Source organism: Silurus meridionalis, chromosome 20 (genome assembly GCF_014805685.1).
Source record: "Silurus meridionalis isolate SWU-2019-XX chromosome 20, ASM1480568v1, whole genome shotgun sequence".
In the NCBI taxonomy this organism is placed as follows: Eukaryota; Metazoa; Chordata; class Actinopteri; order Siluriformes; family Siluridae; genus Silurus; species Silurus meridionalis.
In genome coordinates, this window is record NC_060903.1 from 18,844,732 (window position 1) to 18,872,355 (window position 27,624).

The 27,624-nt window shown below is 40.9% G+C and overlaps 1 protein-coding gene across 2 annotated transcripts; it reads left to right on the forward strand.

Annotated features, from left to right (window-relative positions):
• Positions 1-19,874: 19,874 nt before the first annotated feature.
• Positions 19,875-27,104, forward strand: c20h5orf22 (chromosome 20 C5orf22 homolog). Of its 2 annotated transcripts, XR_006928777.1 has the most exons (10): positions 19,875-20,064; positions 20,580-20,725; positions 20,867-21,016; positions 22,006-22,384; positions 23,714-23,776; positions 24,261-24,382; positions 24,550-24,616; positions 25,093-25,232; positions 25,689-25,936; positions 27,090-27,104. XR_006928777.1 is itself a non-coding variant. In XM_046875899.1 (9 exons), the coding sequence occupies exons 1-9, from the start codon at positions 19,996-19,998 to the stop codon at positions 25,834-25,836; spliced, it is 1,284 nt and encodes a 427-aa protein (XP_046731855.1). In that variant the 5' UTR covers positions 19,911-19,995; the 3' UTR covers positions 25,837-26,034. The 2 variants fall into 2 exon arrangements, 1 of the variants encoding a protein (XP_046731855.1); XM_046875899.1 differs by lacking the exon at positions 27,090-27,104 and having other exon boundaries at positions 19,911-20,064; positions 25,689-26,034.
• Positions 27,105-27,624: the final 520 nt, after the last annotated feature.

Consider the following 27,624-nt stretch of genomic DNA (forward strand, 5'->3'; position numbering starts at 1 on the left):
GTGGGTTAAAAAAGGTACTCGACTTATCAAACATGATCAGTATGATCAATTGTGTGAAAGGAAATGGGGGTAATTACATTCTTGTTGCATCGCATCGATTCAGAGGAAATCCAGGGGAAACATATGGCTTAATAACCCAGATATGTTCAGCCACGGTAGGCAGCATCGAGGCAACAAGCGAGAAAAGAGAGACTCGGAAAAGACTCTGAGATATATATATAAATTAAAAATATATATATATATATATATATATATATATATATATATATATATATATATATATAAAAGGGAGAGAGAGAGAGAGAGAGAGAGAGAGAGAGAGAGAGCATCTGCCTCATCTTTGCCCCAGAGGAGCACTTACAGCATCCTCCTATAGAAGATGAAATAAATGAGAGGACCCATCTCTCATCTCCACAAAAAGCCCATGAAAATGCCAAAGCAGTCAGAGAAATGCCTTGGGTCGGAGGAAAGGTAGAGAATGGAGGGAGGGGGCTCTTGACAAGACCGGCAGAGGAGCACCTATCAATCTGTCCCGATGTCCTGCTTTATATCACTCCGAAGAGTATTTCTCATCCACATCCTCTCATTCCCTTGCTCCTCACCTCTCTCTTTCTCTCTCACTTTCTTTCTATCTCTCTCTAGTTCCCTATCACCCGGAAGGGTTGCTGTCATCTACTATCGCCTCCGTCGTTAACAAGAAGAGAACACATCAAAGTGGGCCTGAAACCTCAGGAGGCGAGAGATCAAAGCCAGGCTCTAATCTCATTGGGAAGGAGGTGGATTGATGGATATGCGAGGCCAGGCGGAGGTGGTGAAGTTGTGGAGGTAAAGAAGGCGGAGGTGGTGGTCGTACCCATGCAGATCGTTAATGCAGGAAGCATAGGCTTGTCCATAACCTGCACGGATGCCACTTCTGAGTACACTTCACCTGGAGTTGGATGAGAAATATCATCTTTTAAGATCTTTTTTTACATTTAATGATGCATTAAATATGATGTGTGTGAGAACAAAGAGCTCCAACTCAAAGCATTTGATTGTGAGAGTTCTGTTCATGCACCACAGGTGTGTATTGATGTGCAGCTTTATACAATGTGATTATATCAGCACCGTCCATCATAAAATTGTACAGTGCAGATTCTCCCAGGAGCGCCTTTAAGACATTGTTGAGCAAGTAAAGAGTTTAGGGATGACAAGAACAAATCTGGAGATTGAAGTGAATAAAGAAGAAACATTAGCAGGAACTCAAATTTACCCAGGTGAACCCAACCTCTGGCCTTCTCCAGTTAATCTAAGATGTAGCACCCTAAAAGAGAGGGTTTTGACCACTTTAGAAAACCCTTACTTAACTTTTCATTGGGCAGTGGGCAATGCTGGTAAACCTCTCACACTGAGGATCTCCAAAACCATCCACCCCAAAAAAAGTCTTTCTTATCTCCAGGAGTTTAACCCAGGGTGGTCTTCTGTGGTTGTAACTCCATCTGAAATGTTTGATATGTTAGATGTGAGATGCTTTTTTTCTTACCATGGCTACCAAGAGTGAACGTTTGAGGAAGCCATTCTTGGACCAGTCCTCTGAAATACCTCATTAAAAGGAATACAGCTCTGGATAGTTTCTTTTTTTCTGGACCATTCTATTCAATTTCTCTAAATAATGTGAAAATCCTTGGAGATTTTCAAAAATACCGAAACCAGCAACAACATCTGGCTGTAACAGTCATGGCATTGTACCTCATCCTGTTGTTTGAGAAAATAACGTAGTAATGCTTTATTAATTAAAAGATCATTAAAAGAGGAGACTACTAGACGTAAATGGCTCAATAAGACCTATAGAAGGCTGTTGTTCATAATGTTTTCCTGTAAAACATGTCAAGGACGAGACCCGAACAGAAAACGAAGGTCGATGTACATATAGTAACATGATTATGTAAAAAAGAAAATGCCCAGTGAAAGGGTTACTGGTGTCCTAGCAACAGATACAAAGGGCACAGGACTGGAGAAGCGGCGATTTTCACTTTCCTCGTCAATACCAACTGCGAGATTTTCCTATTTATATGAGATTGAAGATCTCTCAGAGCGCTGTCCGGAGCGCATGAACAAATGCGTCTCAAAATAGCAGGAATGTTCTGTGAATGTGTGAACGATTTGGAGCTCTAACGGGTGCTCTTACATCGATTTACATTGTGTAGCGATGGCCTGCTGCCTCCAGTTCCCTGAGGCTTCCCAGCATGCTTTTAGCCTGAATGGCTGCATCAATCAAAACATAATAAAAAAGTTGTTTTCTGATGCCCTTCGCACACATTCTCACACACACACACACACACACACACACACACACACACACACACGTATATGCTGCTGTAACACAGAAGACCTCAGAGAGCGCAGTGCATCCACATGCAGAACGATGTTAAGGGTTTATATAAAGAACTCATCAGCAGTATCAGTAGCTGAGGTCAAAATACAGGCCAAGGTGATGAATACGGGGTCAATCTATTAACACCAACAAACCAACAACTCCAGGCTCTTTTGCCTGCATGTGAGATGGTCCTCTACTTGTTTTTCATATAAAGGTTGAATAAAATATTTTGTAATAAAAATATTGTAATGATTTAATTCTTGGATCAAAAATGATTACAAGGTGCAATTGTAGCGTGGGACACTGACTGGAACACTGACTGGAACACTGACTGGGTCACTGACTGGAACACTGACTGGGTCACTGACTGGAACACTGACTGGAACACTGCCTGGAACACTGACTGGGTCACTGACTGGAACACTGCCTGGAACACTGCCTGGAACACTGACTGGGTCACTGGCTGGGACACTGACTGGAACACTGACTGGAACACTGCCTGGAACACTGACTGGGTCACTGGCTGGGACACTGGCTGGGACACTGACTGGAACACTGACTGGAACACTGACTGGGACACTGACTGGGTCACTGACTGGAACACTGACTGGAACACTGACTGGAACACTGACTGGGTCACTGACTGGGTCACTAACTCCGTATGTTCTTTCTGTGTCACTTTCAGGTTTGATCATTGATGTCTGGTTTTCTCCCACCTTTAAGATCACCTATCTCCCAGTATTCCCAATACAAAGTCACACCTATCTTCCAATATTCCCAATACAGAGTCACACCTATCCCCCAATATTCCCAACATAATGTCATGCCTATCTACCAATATTCCAGGATAAAATCATGCCTGTCTTCTAATATCCTGAGTCATGCTTTGTTTCCAATATTCCCAACATAGAATCACGTATATCTTCCAATGCATTTCTAAATTAAAGATAATATAAAAAATCTCAAGATTTCCAGAAAGATTCACTCCCAATATTCCTGGGATGAAGTTTTATATTCCAGTTCTATTTAACAAGAATTTGTCACAGTAGAAACTTTTAATGAGAGATTTACTGCAAAATAAGACATGAACGTTAATAATCATAATAATTTCCCATATTTTAATGCATGTGATCTGATTTAGGATACAAAGCAAGACTTCTGATTAGTTTGTGGATGTTGGGCTTCTGTTTGTTTCCACATAAATAAATAAATAAATAAATAAATAAATAAATTAATTAATTAATTAATTAATTAATTAATTAAAATAAAATAAAAATAGATTTAAAAATGGACTATATAGGGTCAAACCTATTTTTGTAAATATTTTTTTCAGGGGTTTTTTTTTTGGTAAATTAATAGAATGGTACACCAGGTGTTTTTATTCTCCTTCAGTTAAAAATAAATGATTTAAAAGGTTTATCTCATATAACAGACATCTCCACTGTTCATCACACCTCTGAGGACACACACCTGAACAAACATCTCAAACATGCAGCAATGCACCAAACACTAAAGTACATAACTGTTGTACTATAGCTATACACACACACACACACACACACACACACACACACACACACACACACACACACACACATTTATTTTTGAGTCTGGCGTCGCTCATTTTTTCCCCCTCCATCACTGTCACGATCTGTCCAGCACCCTGTGTGTCATCCATCAGACCATTGCATTGCCTCCTCCTACTCACTGTCCCACTTCAGGGTCTCTAAAGGGACTAAACCTGCTCTGCAATGCTCCTTTTACCTTCTCTCCATCCATCATTCACACACACACACACACACACACACACACACACACACACACACACACACACCACTATCATCCACCCAGAACAGCTGCAGCACCTAAACACATTACTGCACCGCTCCTCCGCTCTCATCCCGTTCAAGAAGGAGGGAAAAACACAACTGTTTAACCTGCAGTCTGGGCGTCTCTCCACAGGGTCGAGAGCATCTGATGGAGCATGATGAAGATTCTCTGAGTTATGAGGCATGGAACGATTCTGCCTTACTATAGCTAGCAGAGACTCCCACTTAACCTTTACTGTTTCAGCGTAAAAGAGAGCAGAGCTGCTCTGAATAAAGCTATGGAGGAGGAGGAGGAGGAGGAGGAGGAGGAGATGTTGGCCCTGGAGGACGAAGCTGGCTAGATTGGGCTTAGTGCTGCCAGTAGACACACAGATGTTTAGTGGCATTGAAAATCAATCTTGCTGGAAAGAAGGTTGCTTTACTGTTCGAGCTTAGCTTCCATCAGGTATTAAGGCACAGATCAGGAGTCTTCATAAAAACACCAAATGCTCTGAAAAAACCATAAGCAAGGCTGAGATTTCTCGAGAATAACTTCAGATAAATAATTTAGCCCAGTGGCCTAGCATTAACAGTTTGATTCTTGACCTTGGGTAACTTTGAGTTTCATGAAGTTCATTTGCTCCAGATTCCTCCCACCTTCAAAAAAAATGACAGACTGGATAAGATGTGGAGATAAACCACAGAAGTGAATGTGTGTGATGTCCTACAATGTCCTGCCTCTCCTGGATTATTCCCATTTCACATCCAGTTTTCCTCATATTGGCTCAAGGCGTTTCGAGCGGCACGCACACTTCAAGAGCTAAAGAACATCGCTGGACGATGACAAGAGATCAGGAAGACCTTCAACGAGCTCAACCCCCGAAAATGCGAAACCGTGCATGATGATGGTCAGAGAACAATCCACGCTATCTCATTTCTGCATCCACACTACTCGCCAGACTTCACCCTCACAGAATCACAGAAGGTGCTCAACATGCTTCACAAAGAGGAACTCCAGAACATGTTCCAGGAGAACACTGGGAGCTGTATTGCTGTGTAAGGAGACTATTTTGATGGTGATGGTGTGGAAACAGAGCTTGAAACGTTTTGATTCCTTCTCGTATATCATTTTTTGAATCTGCAAGAACCATGTAAGGATGCTTGCTTTAGTGTTGCCACCCCTCATCGTTTTCTAGATCCTTCCCTGATTCAATGTTCGTCTTTATCTAAATATTTCCAGCATGTATTTTAAAATAAACTGATAAAGGAAAGCTTCGATGGCCTTCACCCCATACTCATCGTCCTTCTCCTCCAAGCTTAACAAACAAAAGGAGCAGAAATTTTCAAAGAATTCCTTCTGCCCACTTTATTTGGCCTAATGAATGGCAAATCCACAGTGGGTTCATTTGTGTGTGCTTCACATTAAGGGATTGACTCTCTCTCTCTCTCTCTCTTTCTCTTTTTTATCTCTAGAAGTTTCCGGCTTTTCCTTTCTCTTTTTTTTTATGTCGGTGACCTTGTGGAGAGGTTTCATTTCTTTTCATCATCAAAGCGAAACACTTTGACAATAGCCAGACAGAATAAGAGTGCTTCACTTTTAACATAAAAAAAATTGACGATTGTAATAATATTCCTCATCGCAGAGGTAATCCTTCCTTTGGTCTCTTTAATAGGAGAAGCTTAGAATGGCACACAAAACAACACCATCTGCTCCCCAATAGCAGCCACGTCTGCCAGAATGTAATCCACAGATCAACCACACATGGAAATTAGGGACAGAATGGGCTTTTCTCTCTCTTTCTCTTTCTCGTCTCCGGTTTGATGGAAATGAAAATGAGAGCTTATCAGGAAGACAAGGCTTCTTGGGTAAAGACTGCTTCAACCTCATGAAAAAAAGCCTTTTTCAATCGGAGCTGGGAAAAACCCAAAAAAACACAAGTGGAGTAAGCTAACGTTTCACCAAGCACATTTCCCCACACCTGACAAGTCCATGAAAAGACGCTTCCATTTCTATAGAAAAAGCCGAGCTGTCATTCCGACGCTCTCTCTCTCTCTTTTTTTTGGACAAGTGATTGTGCTTTACCTCTTGATTAGACTCTTTTGGTGTATTCAAACCAAACCTAGAAGCTGTGACACGGCGTACGAGCCTTGACGTAATCAGCTTACAAATCCCCAGCCCATGGAATCAAAGGCTTCAGAACGAACTGTGGTTCTGATTCTGTGTATCCTTTTTGGAAATGCATCCTTTTGCAACTTCAAGTCTTTGTAAAGCTCAGATAGAAATTCTCTGAGTGGATTTTTGGTGTTTGTGTAACCTTACTGAGACTCTGGGGCTTTGCAGGAACGCTCAGGAATCCACGTCTCCTTAAAGATCCAGCAGAAATCGCTCAAAGGGTCATCGCATGTTTGTTGAAGCTTTGAAGTGAGATGTTTGGAATCCATACGGATGTACCAGAGTTCGTCAGTGGAATTGGGATCCAAAGAAAGATCTCCACTTGGAGGATTTTCTGTAGCATGATGTCTGCTGAAATGTTTTTTTATAGATCTGGTAGAAATCCTCTTGATCTTCAGTAGTATGCTGTGTTTGTGGAAGTTCTGAAAGAACGTCAAAATTTGTTTAGTTCCATTGGAACAGAATCTATTGTACAGGATGGTGTGTTCGGTGAAATGTTTTTTGTTAGAATGAATATGCTGGAAGATGTATCTTCTGACAGAGTCGATGGGAGGATCTTCACCCCAGTGACTCAGCATTTTAATGGCATGTTGTCATTTTGTTTTTTAAGATCTGATAAAGGTTTGGGTTTAATTTGCGACTGATCCAGATGGTTTTCTGTGAGGTGTTTGCTGAAACATCCATCAAGACAAAGATTTGCTCCTCCCTCATTCATCAAGTCAATACAATGCCACAATGAAGCTGCACCATAAAACTCGAGCTTCAGATCAGACCAAAGCCTCCTCTGAAGGTCTTTTTTCTTCTTTCATAGAATCCATCCTACAGTTCTACAGAAGCCATCTAAGGGACCAAACTTCACATCCGGAGCTTCCTCTCCATGAAAACAGTTCCTCTCTTGCAGCAGAAGATCTTAAGCAACATGTCTTCTTATTGATTGATTCTTCAAACTGGTTAGATCTTCATTCTCATGCTGTGTTTGTGGAAGATGTTTCAGGGCCCTGTTTTTTTCCCTCCAAGAAGCTCTCAAGACACCGTCCAGCTGGGAGGATGGAGGAGTGTTATCTGCTCTGATAAATGCCGGCTCCTCTGGAAGGCTCTCAGCTGAAAGGTCACATCACCTGGCCACAAAGGACACCAGGATATGATGAGTACATGGTTCATATCCGTATCATCTGCCTATGACTCACATACCCACACACACACACACACACACACACACACACACACACACACACAAGCAGCAATGTGAAGACACCAGAATATCATTTCGATATTGATCCATGCCTTCTGGCTCCTCTGATTTGGTGCGAGCAGAATGGCACATTTGCTTATCGCTCTCTGGAGGAGGAGAAGGAGGAGGGAGGATGGAGGGAGGATGGAGGAAGGGAGGAGGGGGGGAAGATGGAGAGACAGGTTGACACTGTTTGCTACCTGAGCCATTACTCACAGCCGGAGAGGTGCAGCCATGGCAGAAAGCGAAGGAGGAAGCAGATGGGAGGGAGGGATGGAGGGATGGAGAGATGGAGGAAGGGAGGGAGGGAGTGATATCAGGAGGCACATCTCCCCTCCAGGAGTCTCGGTCAGCTAACCAGACGCATTCCAAAAAGAACTGGCTCTTCTTTCGGATAACACGACTCTTTATTATTCAGAGGCACAGAGACAGTGATAAAGGGGTGTGCATCCTCGATACCATGTCGCGCATGCTTGACTAGTCATGCATTCAAAATCCCGGAGCTTAACGTGTACAAAATGTATTATGTTCTGCTCAGGTTGGACTTTTAATGTCCACAGAAGCCCTGAAGGAGTCATTTTAAAACTATTAAAGGTAATCGGGACTGAATAATATTTTTTTCTTTATTATTATTTACCAAAAAGCTGTGAGGTAGACGAGGAACATTTACCTTCATACCTTTAGTCTGAATTCTACCTTCTAGCAGGTTCATATATCCAGATATCAGCTACTAAACTAACGTCAAAAACAACACAATAACACAAAGAGCTATCTTGTGTGTGTGTGTGTGTGTGTGTGTGTGTGTGTGTGTGTGTGTGTGTGTGTGTGTGTGTGTGTGTGTGAGAGACGTGAGATCCACACTTCTGATTGCAGGCTGATTTTATAGAGATGATGCTTTATGACACAAAAACAGGAGTAAAATTGGGTTAAAAAAATCTTCCAGTTCCAATCAGTGGTTCCGTCCGTGAATCAGAAATGATCAGGTTTTTGAAATAGCAATCATTTAGACACTGATTTAGGCTTCGAGTTTCTCCTCGGAAAGATTGAGGGCTCATATTACAGGTCTGACTTCCTCATAAACCACTCAAGCAACGGGGCTGCAAACATTAGTGTGAGAAAATGGACTGTCTCCTGTGAAATAAGCGTTAAATTAATAGTCCGAGATTTCGGAGCAAGTGCATTTGTAGATATTTTCATTCCTGTTTTTTTTTAAGTATTAATAGTACACATTAACCAGCTGTAAGGAAGAAGGACGGGGTAACGTGCTAAGCTGAAGGGCATTAGCCTGCAACTGAGTTTCCACTGATGCACTCTTGAGTCGCGGGCAGAGTGGATGCAGTCTGCCATCTCTATTAGCGTTATCTTGGTTGTGCCAGTCTATGATGAAACATGGACGAGGTTTATGTAAAAGATTTTGATTATCAGCTTCTCTTCTGCATCTGAAGAGAGTCTTATGGGAAATTTGATCGATTTTTTTTTGTTGTACCATTTGATTACATGATGCACGCTGCCCTCTGCTGGTGAGTGAATGAATTACACATCGATAACTCCTACAGCATACAGTGGATTATATATTTCTATTTTTCACAGATCTGTCCTTGCATATGGTCTCACCGGGTATCATTATAGCATAAGTGCGCTATTAAATAATGCAGAGAAATGTTCGCAGGCAGCAGGATTTCAGAGCGAACTCACAAAGCAGCAATACTGGAGGGGGTGAAAAACAAACAAACAAACAATTGATTTTTAAATTGTCAGGCGTCTGAAACAAATCTAATGGCTTTCTGCTGCAGTGTTCTTGAAGGGGGGAAAATGGTGCATTTGCTCATGCTAATGCTCACACATTTGTCCGACTTCTTCCATCTTTCAACAATAAGAAATACATCCACTCCTGAGCAAAAAGCTTCGCCTGTTTAGAAATGATTGATCTGCCAGGTGAGTGTGTTTGGCTCGATCGAGACCAAGGTGGAGGAGAAAAAAGTGATGAGAGAGAAAAGAGAGAGAAAGAAAATATTGTGTATGAGTGTGTGTGTGTGTGTGTGAGAGAGAGAGAGAGAGAGAGAGAGAGAGAGAGAGAGACAGATCCTGGACTTCGTCTCAGTGACATCCCGCTGAAATGTGCACTCCTGCATCTCCTACCCACTGGCCATATTGGACTCATCGAAGATGACAAGCGAGCCAAGACAACTCCCCGCTGAATCTTTAACTAATTTACGCATCAAGGTTGCTCAGAAAGTTTCACTAGAAACGTCTTTCTCAGGACCTTCCCAAATAAAAAAACTGAAATGTTTAACTATTGGCCATTAAAATTGACATCACAGCGGCGAGCAGGAAATCGAAGACGGATCACTTCCCCTCTGCAAAAACTGAGCACCGAGACACGCCCACTTCCTTTACTTTACTCATTATTCACAGTTAAATTCACAGCCACTTTCTGAGCCATCTTTACACTCTATAATAATTAAAGATAATATTTACAAGTAATGACCTTGATCTGAAACATTAAACAAAAAATCAGGGCTGAAAAAACACTGGGTTTATACTGCTCGCTTTATTCTCTACTCCTTTGTTATTATTGCATAAGACCTTTGGCTGGTGTTTTAAAATTGTTACTAATACAGACCTGGCCGGAGAAAAAGATTTATTTATCCAGTGCACTGAAAAGGAGGCCACAGTGAATATGTCCCATTACTGATAATCAATACGAAGCCTGGATAACATGATGCAAGACACTTGATAGCGTTCAGCCGTAATCAATTAAAGCTACTGTAAGGAAATCAGATACTGTGTGTTCAAAACAAGACGGGAAAAGCCACAGAGCTGGACTAGATAATGTACAGAATCCGGACCCAAATACCGCAATGCTTATTTTCTATAAATATCAGGAAGGTGGATCTTTTACATAGTCATCAGTCTGTTTTCTACATCCGAGTTTAACCTGCTAATCAGTCAGATTCACCCTGAACATGTCCTGCTGTCTGACTGTCCTGATGTCTGATTGTCCTGCCGTCTGACTGTCCTGCTGTCTGACTGTCCTGCCATCTGACTGTCCTGCCATCTGACTGTCCTGATGTCTGATTGTCCTGCCATCTGACTGTCCTGATGTCTGACTGTCCTGCCGTCTGATTGTCTTGCCTTCTGACTGTCCTGCTGTCTGACTGTCCTGATGTCTGACTGTCCTGCTGTCTGACTGTCCTGCCGTCTGACTGTCCTGCTGTCTGACTGTCCTGATGTCTGACTGTCCTGCCGTCTGACTGTCCTGCCGTCTGACTGTCACTGCTCGTTATTACATTCCTGCTCTTCATCCATATTCACTTCTCCATCCTCAACTCTTAATCAAGGTCAATTTTTAGTTTGTTTTTAAACCCAGACAAAAACAGAAAAAGCCATAACTAACCAGCCAAACACACACACACACACACACACACACACACACACACAAAGCACATTTTATACACTCTGGGGTTTCTTGCGTTCCACTGAAGCACTGGAGCTTAGTGGTTAAGACATTAGACTTATCCGAAGGTCATGAGTTTAAATCCCAACCACACCACACTGACACTCCTGGGCCCCTGAGAAAGACCCTTAACCCCACTGCTGCTCAGTTCTGAATGCCAGTCGCTCGATAAATGTAAATGTGTGTGTTGTAATCCACTGGTATACAGATGTGTATTCTAAACCTATTATTGTGTGTTGTAAATCATTAGTGTGTGTTGAAGCCGATTAGTATGAACGGTAAACTGTGTGTGTGTGTGTGTGTGTGTGTGTGTGTGTGTGTGTGTGTGTGTGTGTGTGTTATAGACCTGCTGGTGTGTTGTAAACTCAGTGGTGTGTGTGTGTGTGTGTGTGTGTGTGTGTGTGTGTGTGTGTGTGTATAAACCTGCTGGTGTGTGTGTAAACTCAGTGTGTGTGTGTGTGTGTGTGTGTGTGTGTGTGTGTGTGTGTGTGTGTGTGTGTGTGTGTTATAGACCTGCTGGTGTGTATTGTAAACTCAGTGGTGTGTGTGTGTGTGTGTGTGTGTGTGTGTGTGTGTGTGTGTGTATAGACTCTCTGGTGTGTATTGTAAACTCAGTGTTTTGTGTGTGTGTGTGTGTGTGTGTGTGTGTGTGTGTGTGTGTGTGTGTGTGTATAAACCTGCTGGTGTGTGTGTAAACTCAGTGTGTGTGTGTGTGTGTGTGTGTGTGTGTGTGTGTGTGTGTGTGTGTGTGTGTGTGTGTTATAGACTCTCTGGTGTGTATTGTAAACTCAGTGTTTTGTGTGTGTGTGTGTGTGTGTGTGTGTGTGTGTGTGTGTGTGTGTGTGTGTGTGTGTTATAAACCTGCTGGTGTGTATTGTAAACTCAGTGGTGTGTGTGTGTGTGTGTGTGTGTGTGTGTGTGTGTGTGTGTGTGTGTGTGTGTGTATAGACTCTCTGGTGTGTATTGTTTGTGTGAGTTTAAGATGCCCCTTATCATTGTTTTCAGTTCCCTGATCCCATGTTTTCACCCCTGGACTGGTTTGTTTGCAGTGTGTTGGCAGATTTGCTCCTGTTTTCAGCATCTGCCTGTGTTTTTACTCTGGGCAGGGATCCTTTAGCAAGATTTTATGGATTAGCTCAAATAAAGAGTTTTTTCTCATGCGTTTTACTCGACTCTTATTCCTGTTTATTACAGGATCGATATCTGATGTTCTGTGTGAGATGTAAAGAGCCAAAGCAGCAGTCCATATTTCTTCATTTTACACTTTATTCTTTATTAGAGTAAATCCAACGCAAATGTCAAACCTAACTTAAAAAAAAAACATGGTTGATTCATTTGACAGTCGTGCAGCTGCAGATCACAAGTTTATATCATTGGCTTTGCTCTAATACATTATCAGAGCTCTGACCTACACGGGGACGTCAGTGAGGGACGTGCAGTCTGATACGGATATGTTTATTTGGAGTCTCTAGTGTCGGGGCAGACAGCTTTCAATGTACATATAAATGGATAAAAGTATTATGTTGTTCTTCTACTTATTAATTAATGAATTAATTCTTCTAAATTATTATTTAATTTTCTTATTATTATTAGATTTCAGCTCTCCATTGAATTAAGTGTTTTCTTCAGTATGACCATATATTTCAGTGGTAATGCATTAGTCAAGGTCCTTCTTCTTTTATTTATTTTTCTTCAGCATCATCCATCAACGAGTGAAAGTGACACCTCAGACCATAACACATTCCCACACTTTTCATAATCCAACATAAATCAAACAGACACATGATGCAACTTCATTTATACTCTGTGAGTATACTCCCTATTTTAACTTTCATCCCCGTGTACTTTGACACGCAGACGTCCTCCTGCTTTCGCCGAAAAGAAAATTGTCCACACTGAGATTTAACCAGATAAACAGCTCATGTGGCTAAAAGCTCCAGCTGGCAGCTAAATATGGAAGCTCTACATCTGTGTTGAAGAAGCATACAGAATCGTCATGTGGAACCAGGACTAGACTTCATCACATGAAGAAGTCATACTGCTGAATTATTTAGCAACCGGGGGCATCGCTGGTGAAGATCTGCAGGAGAGGAAAGAGAGAATCATAACCAAAACTTTATTAATCCACAACTGACAGTGGTGCAGTCAAATCTGGTGTTAGAGCTCATAAAACTAAAGTAGATATTCTTAGCTACAGTTCTGACCTCATACACAGATTTATAATATACACCAGTGGGCTAAAACTCACACCAGTGGGCTAAAACTCACACCAGTGGGCTAAAACTCACACCAGTGGGCTAAAACTCACACCAGTGGGCTAAAACTCACACCAGTGGGCTAAAACTCACACCAGTGGGTTATAATACACACCAGAGTTTTGACAAATGGAAATGAACTTTAATACACACCAATGGGAAAGAACACACATCAAAGTGTTACAATACACACCAATAGATTTTAATACACACAAATGGTTTAAAATACACACAAAAGGGGTTTTAATACACACTGATGATTTATAATACACACTTATGGGTGATAATACACACCAATGTGTTAGAACGCACACCAAAGGGTTACAATACACATTGATTGGCTTTAATACACACTAATGGTTCACAATACACACCAATGGGCAAAAACTTACACCAGTGAGTTACAGCACACACCAATGGGTTTTAATACACACCAATTATTTTAATACACAAGTGGGTGACAATACTACACAAAACTACTTCTAGTTCCATTTTATTTTTGGTAATAATATCTTTATTAGGTTTAGGTTTATGGTTTAATTTTACTAACACTAGCAGGTACTTTTGCTTGGTTTTAGAAATAAACTAAATTTTAATGATCTGCTATTAAAAAAAGAGAATTTTAAGCTGCTGAATACATTTAGTATAGAATATTAATTAATTAATATTAGATCATCTAAAAAATAAATTTATATAAAAACATTTTACTTGCTTTACTTTACTTAATGCCAGAGTTATATATAACATAAATAACATAAATAACATGTATAACTGTATATATAATCCTTCACTTCCCATCAGCCACTGCACCAAGCTACATGTTCGCTTCTGCACCTAAGGCACAATGTCTGGAAATTATTAAGTGTGTACAGACTACAGTCTCCACCTCAGGGCTCTTTCTTCTAGTTGTTGTTTTTTTGTCTTTATTTCTTAGTTTATTCTCTATTTGATTGGTTCCCATCTCTCAGTGCAATCCTTCTTCTTTTTTTTGGAGTCTTATTTACTGTCAGTTTTATCATTAATCAAAAAACAATAAATTTATTATCAAGGTTTTTTATCCGATAGTGGTTGTTATGGTAACTGTGTATATTTCGAGATTTTGTAAAAATAAATCACAGAGAAATTGCTGAAATCAAATGAGACTGTTAAGGGTCATAGAAGGTTGTGCATATGTTTCTAATTTGCATAATTACGCATATTCATCAGTCTTAATTAGGGGTCAAGGTGTACAGATGTTGCTCAGTTATTTTGTACTGCTTATATGTGGTATAAATAATTTATTACTCAGGATTCTTTGGTCTTTAATCATAATTGTTCATTAATCATACAACAGAACTTCCAGATAAAATTATACATTTATATATTAATACAGTACAAAAATATGTTAGACAGAAACAGAATCATAAAGATCTTCTGGAACACATGTATATGTTTGTGATTATTGCAGAAACCTGTTTTTCTTATTTTTCTTCCGACACACCGACTAGGCATCGTGAGCCAGGACTCGTCATCCCGGCCTGTCGCTGTCCCTCGGGTCAGAACCGTCCGCCCACTCACCTGCACCGGACCGGTCTCGCACCAGAGCCTCAGCCAATCAGGAAGTCCCACAGGGCCCGTGGGTGACACAGACACGAGGGTGAGATGTGGGATATGTCTCTCCGAAGAAGAGAAAGAAGAGAAAAAAGAGAGGACAGACGGTCGGGGAGGTGAGGGATGAGAGGAAGATTTTTTTTATCTTTATTTATAATATATAAAAAACACACAGAGAGAGAAATAAAAGAAGGAAGCAGAGAGGAGGGATGTGCCACTGGGTATTTTTCCTTCAACACCCCTCTCTTCTTTCTTCCAAAAATAGGCCAAAGAGTCCAGGAGCTGTGTGACAGTGATAAATTCTCCCTTCTGTGTAAAAGGGCAGAGTTTTCTGCAGCATGTGGACTCGCAGACTGAAAATCAGCCAATACGCTAATATTATGTGATAATATCATTTATTATACAAACATTCTGTGTGTGTGTGTGTGTGTGTGTGTGTGTGTGTGTGTGTGTGTGTTTGGGATAAGAGTGCGGCGCTGTTTGTTTGCATCTGTCTGTGAAATTTTCCTACATATTTATTTATTGATGTCAGAACTGAGACCTGTGAGGTGAATAACATGTGTGTGAATTCAGTCAGTGGAAATGGTCAATCAGCGCTCAGTTTCAGGACTGAAAGAGAAATACGAGTGAAGAAATGCATTTAAGAACGTTAGGTGTTTCTTGTCTTGCTGTTTTTTCTTTAGTAAAGGAAGAAGGTACCATTAAATTCCCAGTTGTGTTTACATGAAGGAAAAGACAGATTTCTGCATTGGACACGTTTTTTCAACATTAAAGTCTAAAATACACATTAGTATTTATAATGGTTATATTACACGTATTCCGAGTCAGTTTAAAGTCAGGGTCTGATGAAGGTGAGAAGGTGAGGGGGTTCCTGGGATGCAGTCAGCGTTCACATTCATCCCAAAGGTGTTTAACAGTGTTGGAGGTCTATAGCATCATTCACATCTTCCAACCCATGGAAAGCAGTGGGGTGTAGGTGAACAGGGGTATTGTCATCCTGGAACAGGTTTGGGTCTCCTAGTTTATTAAAGGGAAAATCTTACAGCATCCGAAGACGTCCAATACAATTGTGTTCTTCCAAATTTATGATCACAGTTTGGGGAAGAACCTGGCTGGGAAATCAGGTGTTCAAATATTTTTGGTATATACTGTGTGTGATTAGATCTTGTTATCCAACTTTAAGTGATTAAACTGCGTTTTTTGTTTTTATTTTGCAAAAAGATTTAAATAATCAATCAGGATTTGTGTAAAATTCTTTGTTGTATGTTTGTTACATGATGTGGGTTGCCAGATCAGTCGAGAAGTAGGGTTAATATATACTTTCTTTCGGCTTCTCCCGTTAGGGGTCACCCGGGCCGCTGCGGTGAGAGCGCCGCATCCTAACCACTAGACCACCAGGGAACCCAGTAGGGTTAATATATATGGTTAAAAAAAAACTACTTAGAAACAATATACATGGCAACCCTTCCCATATTTCACCCAGTAACCCTCAAAGCACTGAATTTTCCAAATCACATATAAATGCTAACAGCAGAACAGGAATAAAAATCCCCTTCACTTCCCATTTCTCTTGTTTCTCCTTCCTCCTGTGCTCGTGTACACGAAGATAAACCACACGTATTGCTTTGTACATAACATTTTTTTTTTCCTCCACGTTTTTTTTCGTTCTTTTTCTTTCAAAATCAAGTTGCTCCTGCGGTGCAGGAACAAGGAACACTGCTTTTACAACAAACCGGGGCCTCTGGCATAAAGGCGAAGGAGGAGAGGAAGCACATGACAGAGCTGCGGTACTACTCACCAAAAAAAACAGGCTCTGTGTCCAATTTCACACCTGGAGAGAAAAGAGAGAGAGAAGAACAGCGTGTGAGAGAGAGGAAAAGATAGCCAACCGGAGTGATGGAGAGAGAGAAGGAGCGGTGTGAGAACACGGGAAGCCATCAGTCTGTCATTATTTATTCAGTGCGGCCCTGACACAGAGTCAGAGTTAATAATCCACGCCGAGTGACGGAGCTCCACACGTCCTGCACACTGCTGCTCCACGTCCTCCGTCTGCTGCCACTCACCCAATCAGAGATCAGAGCTCAGCTCACCGCCTGCACTCAAACTTTCCTCCCTCCCTTTTCTCCACTGCCTCGTCTGACGAGAACATCGCGCTCAAGATTTAAAGAAGGAAGCCATCAAGCCGACCTGAGGAACGAGAAATAATTCAACAAAAGACAGAAAGCTCTCTCTCTCTCTCTCTCTCTCTCTCTCTCTCTCGTCTTCTCTCTCTCTCCCTCTCTCCCTCCTTCTCTCTTTACCATCTTAAGTCCCTTTTTCCATCTTACTTCTCCTGGAGCTCCACATTCAGCTCTATCAAACCCCACGCTGCTGAAGCCACCGACTCAACAGGCTTTTCTGAAGAACAGGACGATAACGATGATGATGATGATGATGATGATGAAGATGATGATAATGATGGTGATGAAGGAAAAACAGGTGGTGATGAAGAAGAAGAAGATGATGAGGATGGTAATAATGAAGATGATGAAGATGATTATGAATCATGGCGATACTGCAGGGGGTCTGCTAATTAATGTTAAATCACAAATAATATTTTATTAAAAAAACTAAACGGGTTAAAACATTAAAGATGAAATATTTAATTGTTAAAATATTATAATTATTACATTAAAGTTCTGTTAAAGTTAAAGCTGATGTTCATGTAAATGTATTAAAGTTCACATGACAGTAAAAGAAAAATGTATGAAACTTGAAAATATGTAAAAATAAAGATCATGATGCAGTTAAACAACAACATCAAAGTTCTAATCGTCTTCACATCATATAACTATCGTAATATCGCTTTCTATTATTATCAGTGACTGTTTGACACATTCAGGGGCCCCTGCACCATGTCTCCATCACCTACGGGGTCCTTGACCTGAAAAACATTGAAGATCCCCGATGAAGATGATGGTCTTAAATAAAATAATGTTAACATTGATGATGATGATGATGATGATGATGAAGAACAAATAGAAGATGAAATAGATGATGATGAAGATTAGCAAGCCTCTGGGATGAGAAGTCAAGCCAGGCCACGGCATGAATCATGGATTAGCTGCAGCATCTAAACACACACACACACACACACACACACACACACACACACACACACACACTGGTCAGAGATTCCACTTAGTCTGCAGTCCATGTAGGGTTCAGGAGTGTCAGTGATTTGCGAGTCCGGAGCCAGCAGGAGATCAGGACCCTGTGAGAAAAGGCAGATGCTGGTGAGATGGAGGATTGAGGATCTCTCCCTGAGGGACATCAGGAGCTGATCTGAGGTCAGAAGAAAAGAGCAGCTGGAGTTCAAACCACGGTATCGACTGATGCAGTGAATTCACAAGATCACAAAATTCTAATTTAGTACGGTTCGGTGAGGAACGAAAGACTCCAGAGTTTCTCTCCAGTGAGGATTTATTCATTAAAGAACGAGATTTTGTACTTTTTATCACTTTATAGTTACACTTCGTTGTATTGGGCACCATGTAAATGAGGTTTTCCATCACTTGCAGAACATTACAGCAGCTCTAAACACTTTCATAAAGTCTGACTGGCACTGGAGACTCCTTCCAATTAGGTCAGTCCCTGTGAATACACTGTTCCTATAGAAACAGTAACACGTCCAGATGTGTGCAGCTGTAGAGAATTAATCATCACCCTCTGTTTTTCTGCACCACAAATCAGAACCTGGACATGGTGAGGTGTAAACTCGTGGATGTGGAATGAAAGGTGGTGAAACGTGGTGTGTGTGTGTGTGTGTGTGTGTGTGTGTGTGTGTGTGTGTGTGTGTGTGTGTGTGTGTCGAGTGCCGGAGCAACGGATGGAACTCGACACACGAGCGGAGAAAACTTTGTGAATAAAAGATGATGGGATGAATCCATCTTTAATGCTCCAGTTCTCCCAACACTTCTGACAGAGACAGCAGTCACTCTCACAGATACGGGCTAGTGCACACACACACACACACACACACACACACACACACACCTCTCTGTTTTATATTTAATCCTCATCTGTTATTCAGCATATACAGAAATATACACACAGTACACTCATCTCTTTATAATTATAATCTGTGTTACTGTGTCATGGTGTGTGTGTGTGTGTGTGTGTGTGTGTGTGTGTGTGTGTGTGTGTGTGTGGGTTAGTGAGAGAGACCATCACCACGTACCTGCATATATAGTTATTAGAGTGTAAACTGGAGGTAAAGTATTTAAAATATTTATTTATTTTACTAGTATTAATTATCAGTAATAAACAGTAATAAAGTGACTGTAATTCATTATTGTTTTTAAATAGATTTTTGACGTATCTGTTCTTTACTGAAGTTTTACATTTGGGGAGATTTTTACTGAAACTTCACTACATTTCAAATATTTGACTTTTTACTACATTTAGTGAAATCAGTCGTTTCTTTTTATTAACGAGGATAAAAACGTAACTGGTGAAACACGCAGCGAGTCACCAATCAGGATCGAGCGCACGCTCTGTTTTACACGTGTTCTGATCGGCGCTCGGTGCATCTACTGATCACCAACATACAGTTCAGCATCAGTTCAACATCAAGCAGAACATTTAGAGAGGAATAAATGATGAAGAAACTCCAGACTCGACTCACCACAACACACGTGACCTCATTTACACGTTTTTACTGAAGTAGTTGTAAAGGTTTTGTGTTCATGATAATTATAATAGAAATCAATCAGTGTTTGAGTCTTTAATATCATTCTATTAATAGATCAGTGTGCTGAGAGTCACATTCGAGTCTTTACACAGAAACTGAGGTGATTAAGTGAAGACTTTACTGAAGTCATATTTTACCGAGTGGATCTCAACTTTTACTCAAATACACGGTTTGTGTTCTTCACCACTGAATGTAAAATGCAGGTTTTAGGAGAAAGGCGGAACTTTCATCTCTCAGTCCTGAGACACGCTGCTGTTCCACTCATCTCTGTTTCCGACCGTCACTAAAAGAGCGCTGCACGGTGTCTCACTCATATTCTTCCACCTTTTATTGCTATTAGCAACTAGCTAGCATAATCACTACAATCTCTCCAAAGGATATATTTTAATCGGAATGAAACCACCGCCGGTGAAACGCAGTTATTCCAAAATCCCAGTGTGGATTGTTGAAGACCATCATGAGGTCAGAGTTTCAATTAAAATACATTATTGTATTGTTAAAAAACCCTTAGCGCTCTGGCGGAATCCTAAACGGATGCTTACTTTCTGCTTCGGTGCACTAAATAGGGCGCAACATCGCAGTTACAGGCGCCCTACAAAGTGCACTATTTATTTATTAGGAAAATATTAGGACTACGTACATACATAAATATATATATATATATAAATATATAAATATAAAAAAGTGTAATGTTACAGTGTGTGTATTTATTTAATCGCATATAATATTATAATAAATACTCGTGGTTATTTATTTATATGTAATGTACTTAAAGAGCATGTTTTATACTGCAGTTATATACAGGAATCTTTCTAAAATAAATTAGTCTTAAAAAAGGGGGATAAACAGTTTGCATGTGAACTATGACCCTCTAAAATCATCAAAAAAAGTTTTTATCTATATAATAATATTAATAGGATTATTATTATTATTATTATTATTATTATTATCTTTAATATCCTCTCTGTGTTATGCAGGTGGTGCGACATATCTACCGCGCCATCGGTTCTCGTCACATCCCCTTGAAGGACGTTAAGATGGTCCACCTGGACTCACACCCCGACCTGCTGATCCCCGTCAGCATGGCTGCTCACACCGTGTTTGATAAAGAAGCTCTGTTCAGGTTAAAGAATGTGAAAGTGCATTCATCTGCTTTTACAAATCTGTTTAACAGTATGTTTGATCCCTCTGTGTGTGTGTGTGTGTGTGTCTGTGTGTGTGTGTGTGTGTGTGTGTGTGTGTGTGTGTGTTTTTTCCTTCTTAGTGAGCTGAGCATTGAGAACTGGATCATGCCGATGGTGTACGCCGGTCATGTGTCCCACGTGGCCTGGCTTCATCCGTACTGGGCTCAGCAGATCCGAGAGGGCGAGCACGAGATGTGTGTGGGAAGAGACTCGTCCACCAACACCATCAGGTGAGACGACGGCACTGTGTGTGTACCAGGAGGAGATTATAAATAACAACGTTGCAGGTTTTACAAACAGACAGAATCTTACTCATCTTACTTCAGTGTGGATAATGAGTCGAGGATTCAGTCACAGATTCACTGAAATTCTGCTGAAATGGGCAGCGCTGACTCACTGAACGCTGACTCACTGAACGCTGACTCACTGAATGCTGACTCAATGAACGCTGACTCACTTCACCTGACTCACTGAACCCGACTCACTGAATGCTGACTCAATGAACGCTGACTCACTTCACCTGACTCACTGAACCCGACTCACTGAACACTGACTCACTGAACGCTGACTCACTGAACCCGACTCACTTCACCTGACTCACTGAACCCGACTCACTGAACGCTGACTCACTGAACCCGACTCACTTCACCTGACTCACTGAACCCGACTCACTGAACACTGACTCACTGAGTGTGGATTTACTGAACACTGACTCACTGCATCATGATTCACAAAAAATTGACTCACTGAGCACTGACTTACTGAGTGCTGAACACTGACTCACAAAACACTAAGTATTTAACACATTTGTGTAAGAAAAGTATTTTTACAATCGGGGAGTTTCAGCAGAAACAACGACAAAAAACAAGATTCATTGGTGATTTGTTCAGAAAGAATAATATTTTATTATAATTATAATTTATTCTATTATTGTCTATAATTTTTCAAAAAATAATTCCCAATAAAAGGAAATCTCATTAGTTATAACCTTTTTTACACCCATATGAAGGATTTTCAGCCCATTAAAAGTGTCGTGTGTGTGTGTGAACTTTAATCTGTTTTCACACTCATCTAAAGACCCTTTTCAGCTCCAAAAAGCTTCTGAAACGTTCACGCGTTTTAAACCGATTCTCACGTCCACCAGATTTTCACACAGATGAAGTGGACGAGAGGGACATTGACTTTGAGAACACCTCTATAATGATTTTTTCCATTTCAGAGTCACAAGCACGGACGATTACTTCCTGAGCGACGCTCTCTACGTTCCCCCCGAGCAGCTCGAGGACGGGAAGCCCTTCCGTCTGAGTGTCGTCCGTGTGGATCCAGCGCACACTTCTGATACCAGGAACCAGGAGAACTCCCAGCAGAACACTGAGAAAAAATCTAAAGTGGACCCGGAGGTGGGCAGCAGCGGGTCCTGCAGTGACGGGTCTCAGGCTGCAGGTGGCAGCAGCAGCACACCAGAGATTCCCAGTGCGGCGAAAGCGAGCGATTCGATTAGCCTGCTGAGTGAACTTAAACAGGACGATCCCTACATCCTCGACATCGACCTGGATTTCTTCTCCTGTAAGAATCCCTTCAAAGAAATGTACACACAGGTACTGCACTGATCCATTACATACATACACATCCTCTCTGGAGATTGTTTATCTGCTACGAGTGAGCATTAAATGTTTTTATTTAAATGCATTTATTTCCTAAAAGCAGACGTTAACTGGGAAAAAGTAAAAAAAAAGTGAGCTAAGAACAGAGATGTAGAAAATTCAAATAAAATGAATTCAAATATAAAAATAGAATGGATATAATTTTTTTCAAATAATAATAATTTATCATTTTTAATAATTCACATGTTTTAAAGCAAATATAAATATATTATTTTTAGAAATTACTCTCGTGTTAATTGTAGCTATAACATTAATGGGCGGGGTTATGTTTGTGGGCGTGGCCTTTGTAATTTGACTGTATTCGAAGGATGTTAATTGAATTTCTAACCACATCCATCTCACTTCTGATCCATCACTCCGACATGATGTTAGAGGCAAATAATCAATGCCAGTGTGGAGTGAATTTATTTGATCTATTTATCGTTACGTTAATTTGTGTCTCTACAGCACCGATAAACATCTAAAAAAAAACAAATAAATAAAAATAAAGAGAGTAGAAGTGGGTGCAGGGAATTCATTTAATAAACTGCTCTTGCAGTTCGTTTATCAGGCAACAGAGGGCGCCTAAACCTCGTAAACTATATCGGCAGAAGTTTGTGGACACCTGACCATAGAATGTGTATGTGCTTCTTTTTGAACATCTCATTCCGCATTCAGTTTCCATTCACTGTTATAATAACCTTCACTCTTCAGATTTTGTGAAGATTCATTCAGCTACAAGTGTGTTAGTAAAGTCAGGTAGTGATGGAGGTGAGAAGGTGAGGAGGTTCCTGGTGTGCAGTCAGCTTTCACATTCATCCCAAAGCTGTTCAATAGGGTTGGAGCTCTATAGCAGGAGATCTTCTGCTCATGTAAAGCAGATCTCCATGGAGCTGACTTTGTGCGCAGGAGCATTGTCATGCTGGAACAAATTTGGGTCTCCAAGTGCAAGTGAAGACCCTCTGACTTGGTGCTCACTGTGAATGGACTGTTGCCATTTCTATAGAAACAATAACTTATTAGAACATCATCTGTCCAATCAGAATCCAGAACTGGAAGTTATAGAAACAGCCGTATTATTATTATTATTATTATTATTATTATTATTATTATTATTAGTGTTAAAACCTCAATCAATGATCGAGTTTAAAAACACAAGCTGTATTTTTCTGAAATACAACAAGCTGTGTGTGTGTGTGTGTGTGTGTGTGTGTGTGTGTGTGTGTGTGTGTAAAAAAGGAGTTCAGTAGGATTTGAGTGGTGTTATTTGGTTCTTCTCCACAGGACGAGTACTGCATCCTGCAGGAACTGTACAGCTTCGAGAGGCCACGTGAGGATGAGGACGAGGTAATGGAGGCTTTCAATCAAATTAGCACTAATAACCGGAGAGAGAGAGAGAGAAAGAGAGAGCGAGAGAGAGAAAGAGTAAGAGCTCCCAGTCCATCGCTCGCTCTCTCACACACTCGCTCTTAAATCTAATTACATTTATAAGTTATTATAGTGAGTATTGTTCATACAGCAGCACAGAGGGGTGAGGGGGCAGGTTGTGGTGGGGCGGGTCACAGTGCCTCCTCACACTCAGGGCTTTGGGTTACTCTGAAATAATTAGTTCAATTCAGGCATCTTTTTTGTAGTAAAGGTCATGATGAACTCTGGGAATCCTGCAGCTCTGATGATCAGTTTGGTCAGTTGTTTCCTGTGTGTAGTTGTGTTACAATGCTGTGTTACCGAACTGAACTGTACCAAACTCACACACACACACACACACACACACACACTCTCACACACACTCATTTAACTGTGTGTCACTGAAATGTGTGTGTGTGTGTAGGAGCTGCTGTGTGAGTGTGTGGAGAGACGGACACGGCAGCTGGAGGATCTGGAGGCAGCGTTCGCCGACCTTCTGGAGGACGACAGTGAGCTCACTGTGGAACGTCTAGCACATAAACTCGGGTAAAACCAAACACATGCGTCAAGTGTGTACGAGTGTGTGTGTGTGGATATGTGTGTGTGTGTGTGTGTGTGGATATGTGTGTGTGTGTGTGTGTGTGTGTGTGTGTGTGTGTGTCTGTGTGTCTGTGTGTGTGTATGGTTTGCAGTAATGCTTATTTATGTTGCAGGATGAAATCTTTTGTGAAACTCGTCTGCAGTCTGAAGAGTCGTAACAAATCCCCAGACTATGAAATGGTAAACAAATAAACAGTTAATTCATTTCCACTCGTTACACTGAAGATTGTGATCTAAAGATTATGATGTAAAAAAACTCTGAGCAGTGCAGCAGAAAATCATCCGAATCCCAAAAGTGCCACATCTGTCCACATCTGGATTCCACTGAGCAAACTCTGATCCTGGTGGGAGGGGCTTCAACTCTCACACCTGTCAATCACAGAGACAGATGGTACCCTGAGGTTAATCTCGCTTCACACGTCTCAGAGGAAGCACGTGTTAGCCCTGCACACGTGAATAGTAGTCGTGTGATTGGGGAAGAGTTCGCTGGTGGGTGATTTGCAGATGACCACAAGAAAATGCAGCTTCTAGGATTGTAATTTTATAGAATTGTACATACTACAACACACACACACACACACACACACACACACACACACACACTCCTTGGTTTGTGCTTTTCTTAAAGAAATTTGTGTGCGTGCGTGTGTGTGCAGGTTCACCAGGCCGGTCTGACCTGTGATTACTCAGAGCTTCCTCACCACGTCAGCAGTGAGGCAGAGATCCAGCAGTTGATGCTCGCAGTGCATTCGGTCCTGCAGCCTCTTCCCAAACCCACACTCATCACCATGTCCAGGTGAAACCTGAAAACTCTCTTCATTCCACTGTATTTATCAGTTCAGCTGTTTATTGTGTCTTTTATCCATTTATTTAATCCATAAAACTTTCATTTCATTTATTTATTTTATTTTAACTTTGTGGATATCATGAATGTATTTAGTTTTTTATACAGCTCATAATGAATTTATTCATTAATTAATTACATTAATTACTTTCTCTATTGGTATGTTTTTTTATTCACTTATGAAATAGATTTATTTATTAGTACATTCCTTAATTTAATTACATTTTTTGTATGTTTGGTTTTTATTGTATTATTATGATTATTGTAATTATTATTATTATTATTATTATTATTATTATTATGATTATTATAATTATAGTGTGTTTATTACATTTATGTAACTATTTACTTATTTTATCTTTTGTCTGTTTGTTCTGTCTCACTGTGTCTGTTCGTTCCCAAAAACAGGTCGAGTTTGGATGAATATTGTCCTCCTGCTCAGGTCGACTCCATTCAGAGCAACATCCTGAATGTTCTAGAAACACTTTTCGGTTCTTTAGATGTTCATAAGGAGTACGAAGAAGCTTCTGGAGAAAACGCATTGCAGGCTTCATGATGGTAATCAGCTTTAGTGCAGCTTTGTGATGCACTCTGACTAGAGCAGCATGAGCACTGTGTGTGTGTGTGTGTGTGTGTGTGTGTGTGTGTGTGTGTGTGTGAGAGAGAGCGTGTGCGTTGAGTGTTTTTAAATTGAAGCTCCTGGAATCTATTTCTGCTGCTGAATTTTTATCAGTGAAATATATATATGCCTTGTGCTGAAGTCTGTTTCTCTCACACACACACACACACACACACACACATGCCACACACACACACGCACAGAGTTTCTCAGAATGGAAAGGATTTATTGTGTTTGTTTCCTGCTGAGTTCCTGTAAAGTCACGTGAACAGACGTGTGCCCACTGAATCTTGTACTTTGTGTAAATATGGAATAAATGAAGTCTCTGTAACGTGTATATTATAATCAGCTGCAGCACAAACGTGTGAATGTGTGTAAAATACCTTTAGTCAGTAAATCTCACACCGTGTTCACCACAGCTTCCTACACTTCCTTTAAAGTGTGTGTTTCCGTTTCTGATGTGACTGTAACTGATAAGGGCTTCACGTTTACGTTCACCAGAAGCCCTAATCCAGAGCAACTGAGCATTTGAGGGGTGAGAAGTGGCAGCCTGGTGGTGCTGGGATTTTTACACAGAGGCCACACCCCCTCCTTTTTTAATAGGGACTAAAACAGAGGCCACACCCCCTCCTCTTTAAATGTGGATTAAAACACATAGGCCACACCCCCTCCTCTTTAAATGTGGATTAAAACACAGGCCACACACCCTCCTTTTTTCATAGGGACTAAAACAGAGGCCACACCCCCTCCTCTTTAAATGTGGATTAAAACACATAGGCCACACCCCCTCTTTTTAATAAGGAATAAAGCACAGGCCACGCCCTCATCCACCTTCAGTTTGGACTGAATCCCTCAACTAAAACACAAAACTCAAACATTTGTTTGAAATATTTAATTCCCACCAAATCCACACGGAACTCCACATGCTTTTTTTTTGTAAATGTTCTGCACATGCTCATCAACACCCAATTTATTGTGTTTATTTGGGATATTCAATCAGGAAGTCTGTTTGTGTTGCTCTTCTCCACGTGTCACAGAGTCTTTTCTGCTGTGCTTTTGATTGGTTCTACGTGAGCTGAAATTTTCTCCAAGTAACCAAAACCCTGATTTATTTTTGATCTTTTATATCTTACACCATGCTGGAGGCCTTAATCTGAACGTGTTCACAGTGCTACATGCGCTGATTTTAGGTGTGTGTGTGTGTGTGTGTGTGTGGGTGTGATGTTCACGATGATGAAGCTCTCTCAGTGATTAACCCTGTCCTCAGTCCTGTACAAGTGAAGACAAAGTTATGTTACATCCTGTTGCTTAGCAACGTCATGGCTCAGGGGTGTGATGCATCTGGAACATCACGACCAGGGGAACAGCATTTTTCTTTTTATGCATCTAGATGTTTGCTGGCAACTTTGACACTGACTTTCACTGAATTAACTTTCCTGCTACTGAAACAAGTACAATCCATGGAAGTTCCACTCAGAAATTCCACACACTCTGTGCTTCATTCCGAGGAATTTCATGAATATTGTAACTACAGGAGCTGAAATTCCAGCTAAAATGTCACATGATTGTGTTACTATTGCAAATTTAATGTCACCACCAGGACGTTACCGTGACTTCTTCCTGTTCAGAATCATCTCTAATCAATAATTGAAGTATCTTCAGAGACTCTGACGACTTCTGATATGCAAATCAGACTCTTCTTCATGCATGCTTGAGCTGCTTTGG

Coding starts and splice junctions, on each gene's coding strand:
- c20h5orf22 (XM_046875899.1), top strand. CDS start 19,996: ATGAAACCACCGCCGGTGAAACGCAGTTATTCCAAAATCCCAGTGTGG. Junction 21,017..22,005: donor TCGTCCACCAACACCATCAG/GTGAGACGACGG, acceptor TTTCCATTTCAG/AGTCACAAGCACGGACGATT. Junction 24,617..25,092: donor AATCCCCAGACTATGAAATG/GTAAACAAATAA, acceptor GTGTGTGTGCAG/GTTCACCAGGCCGGTCTGAC.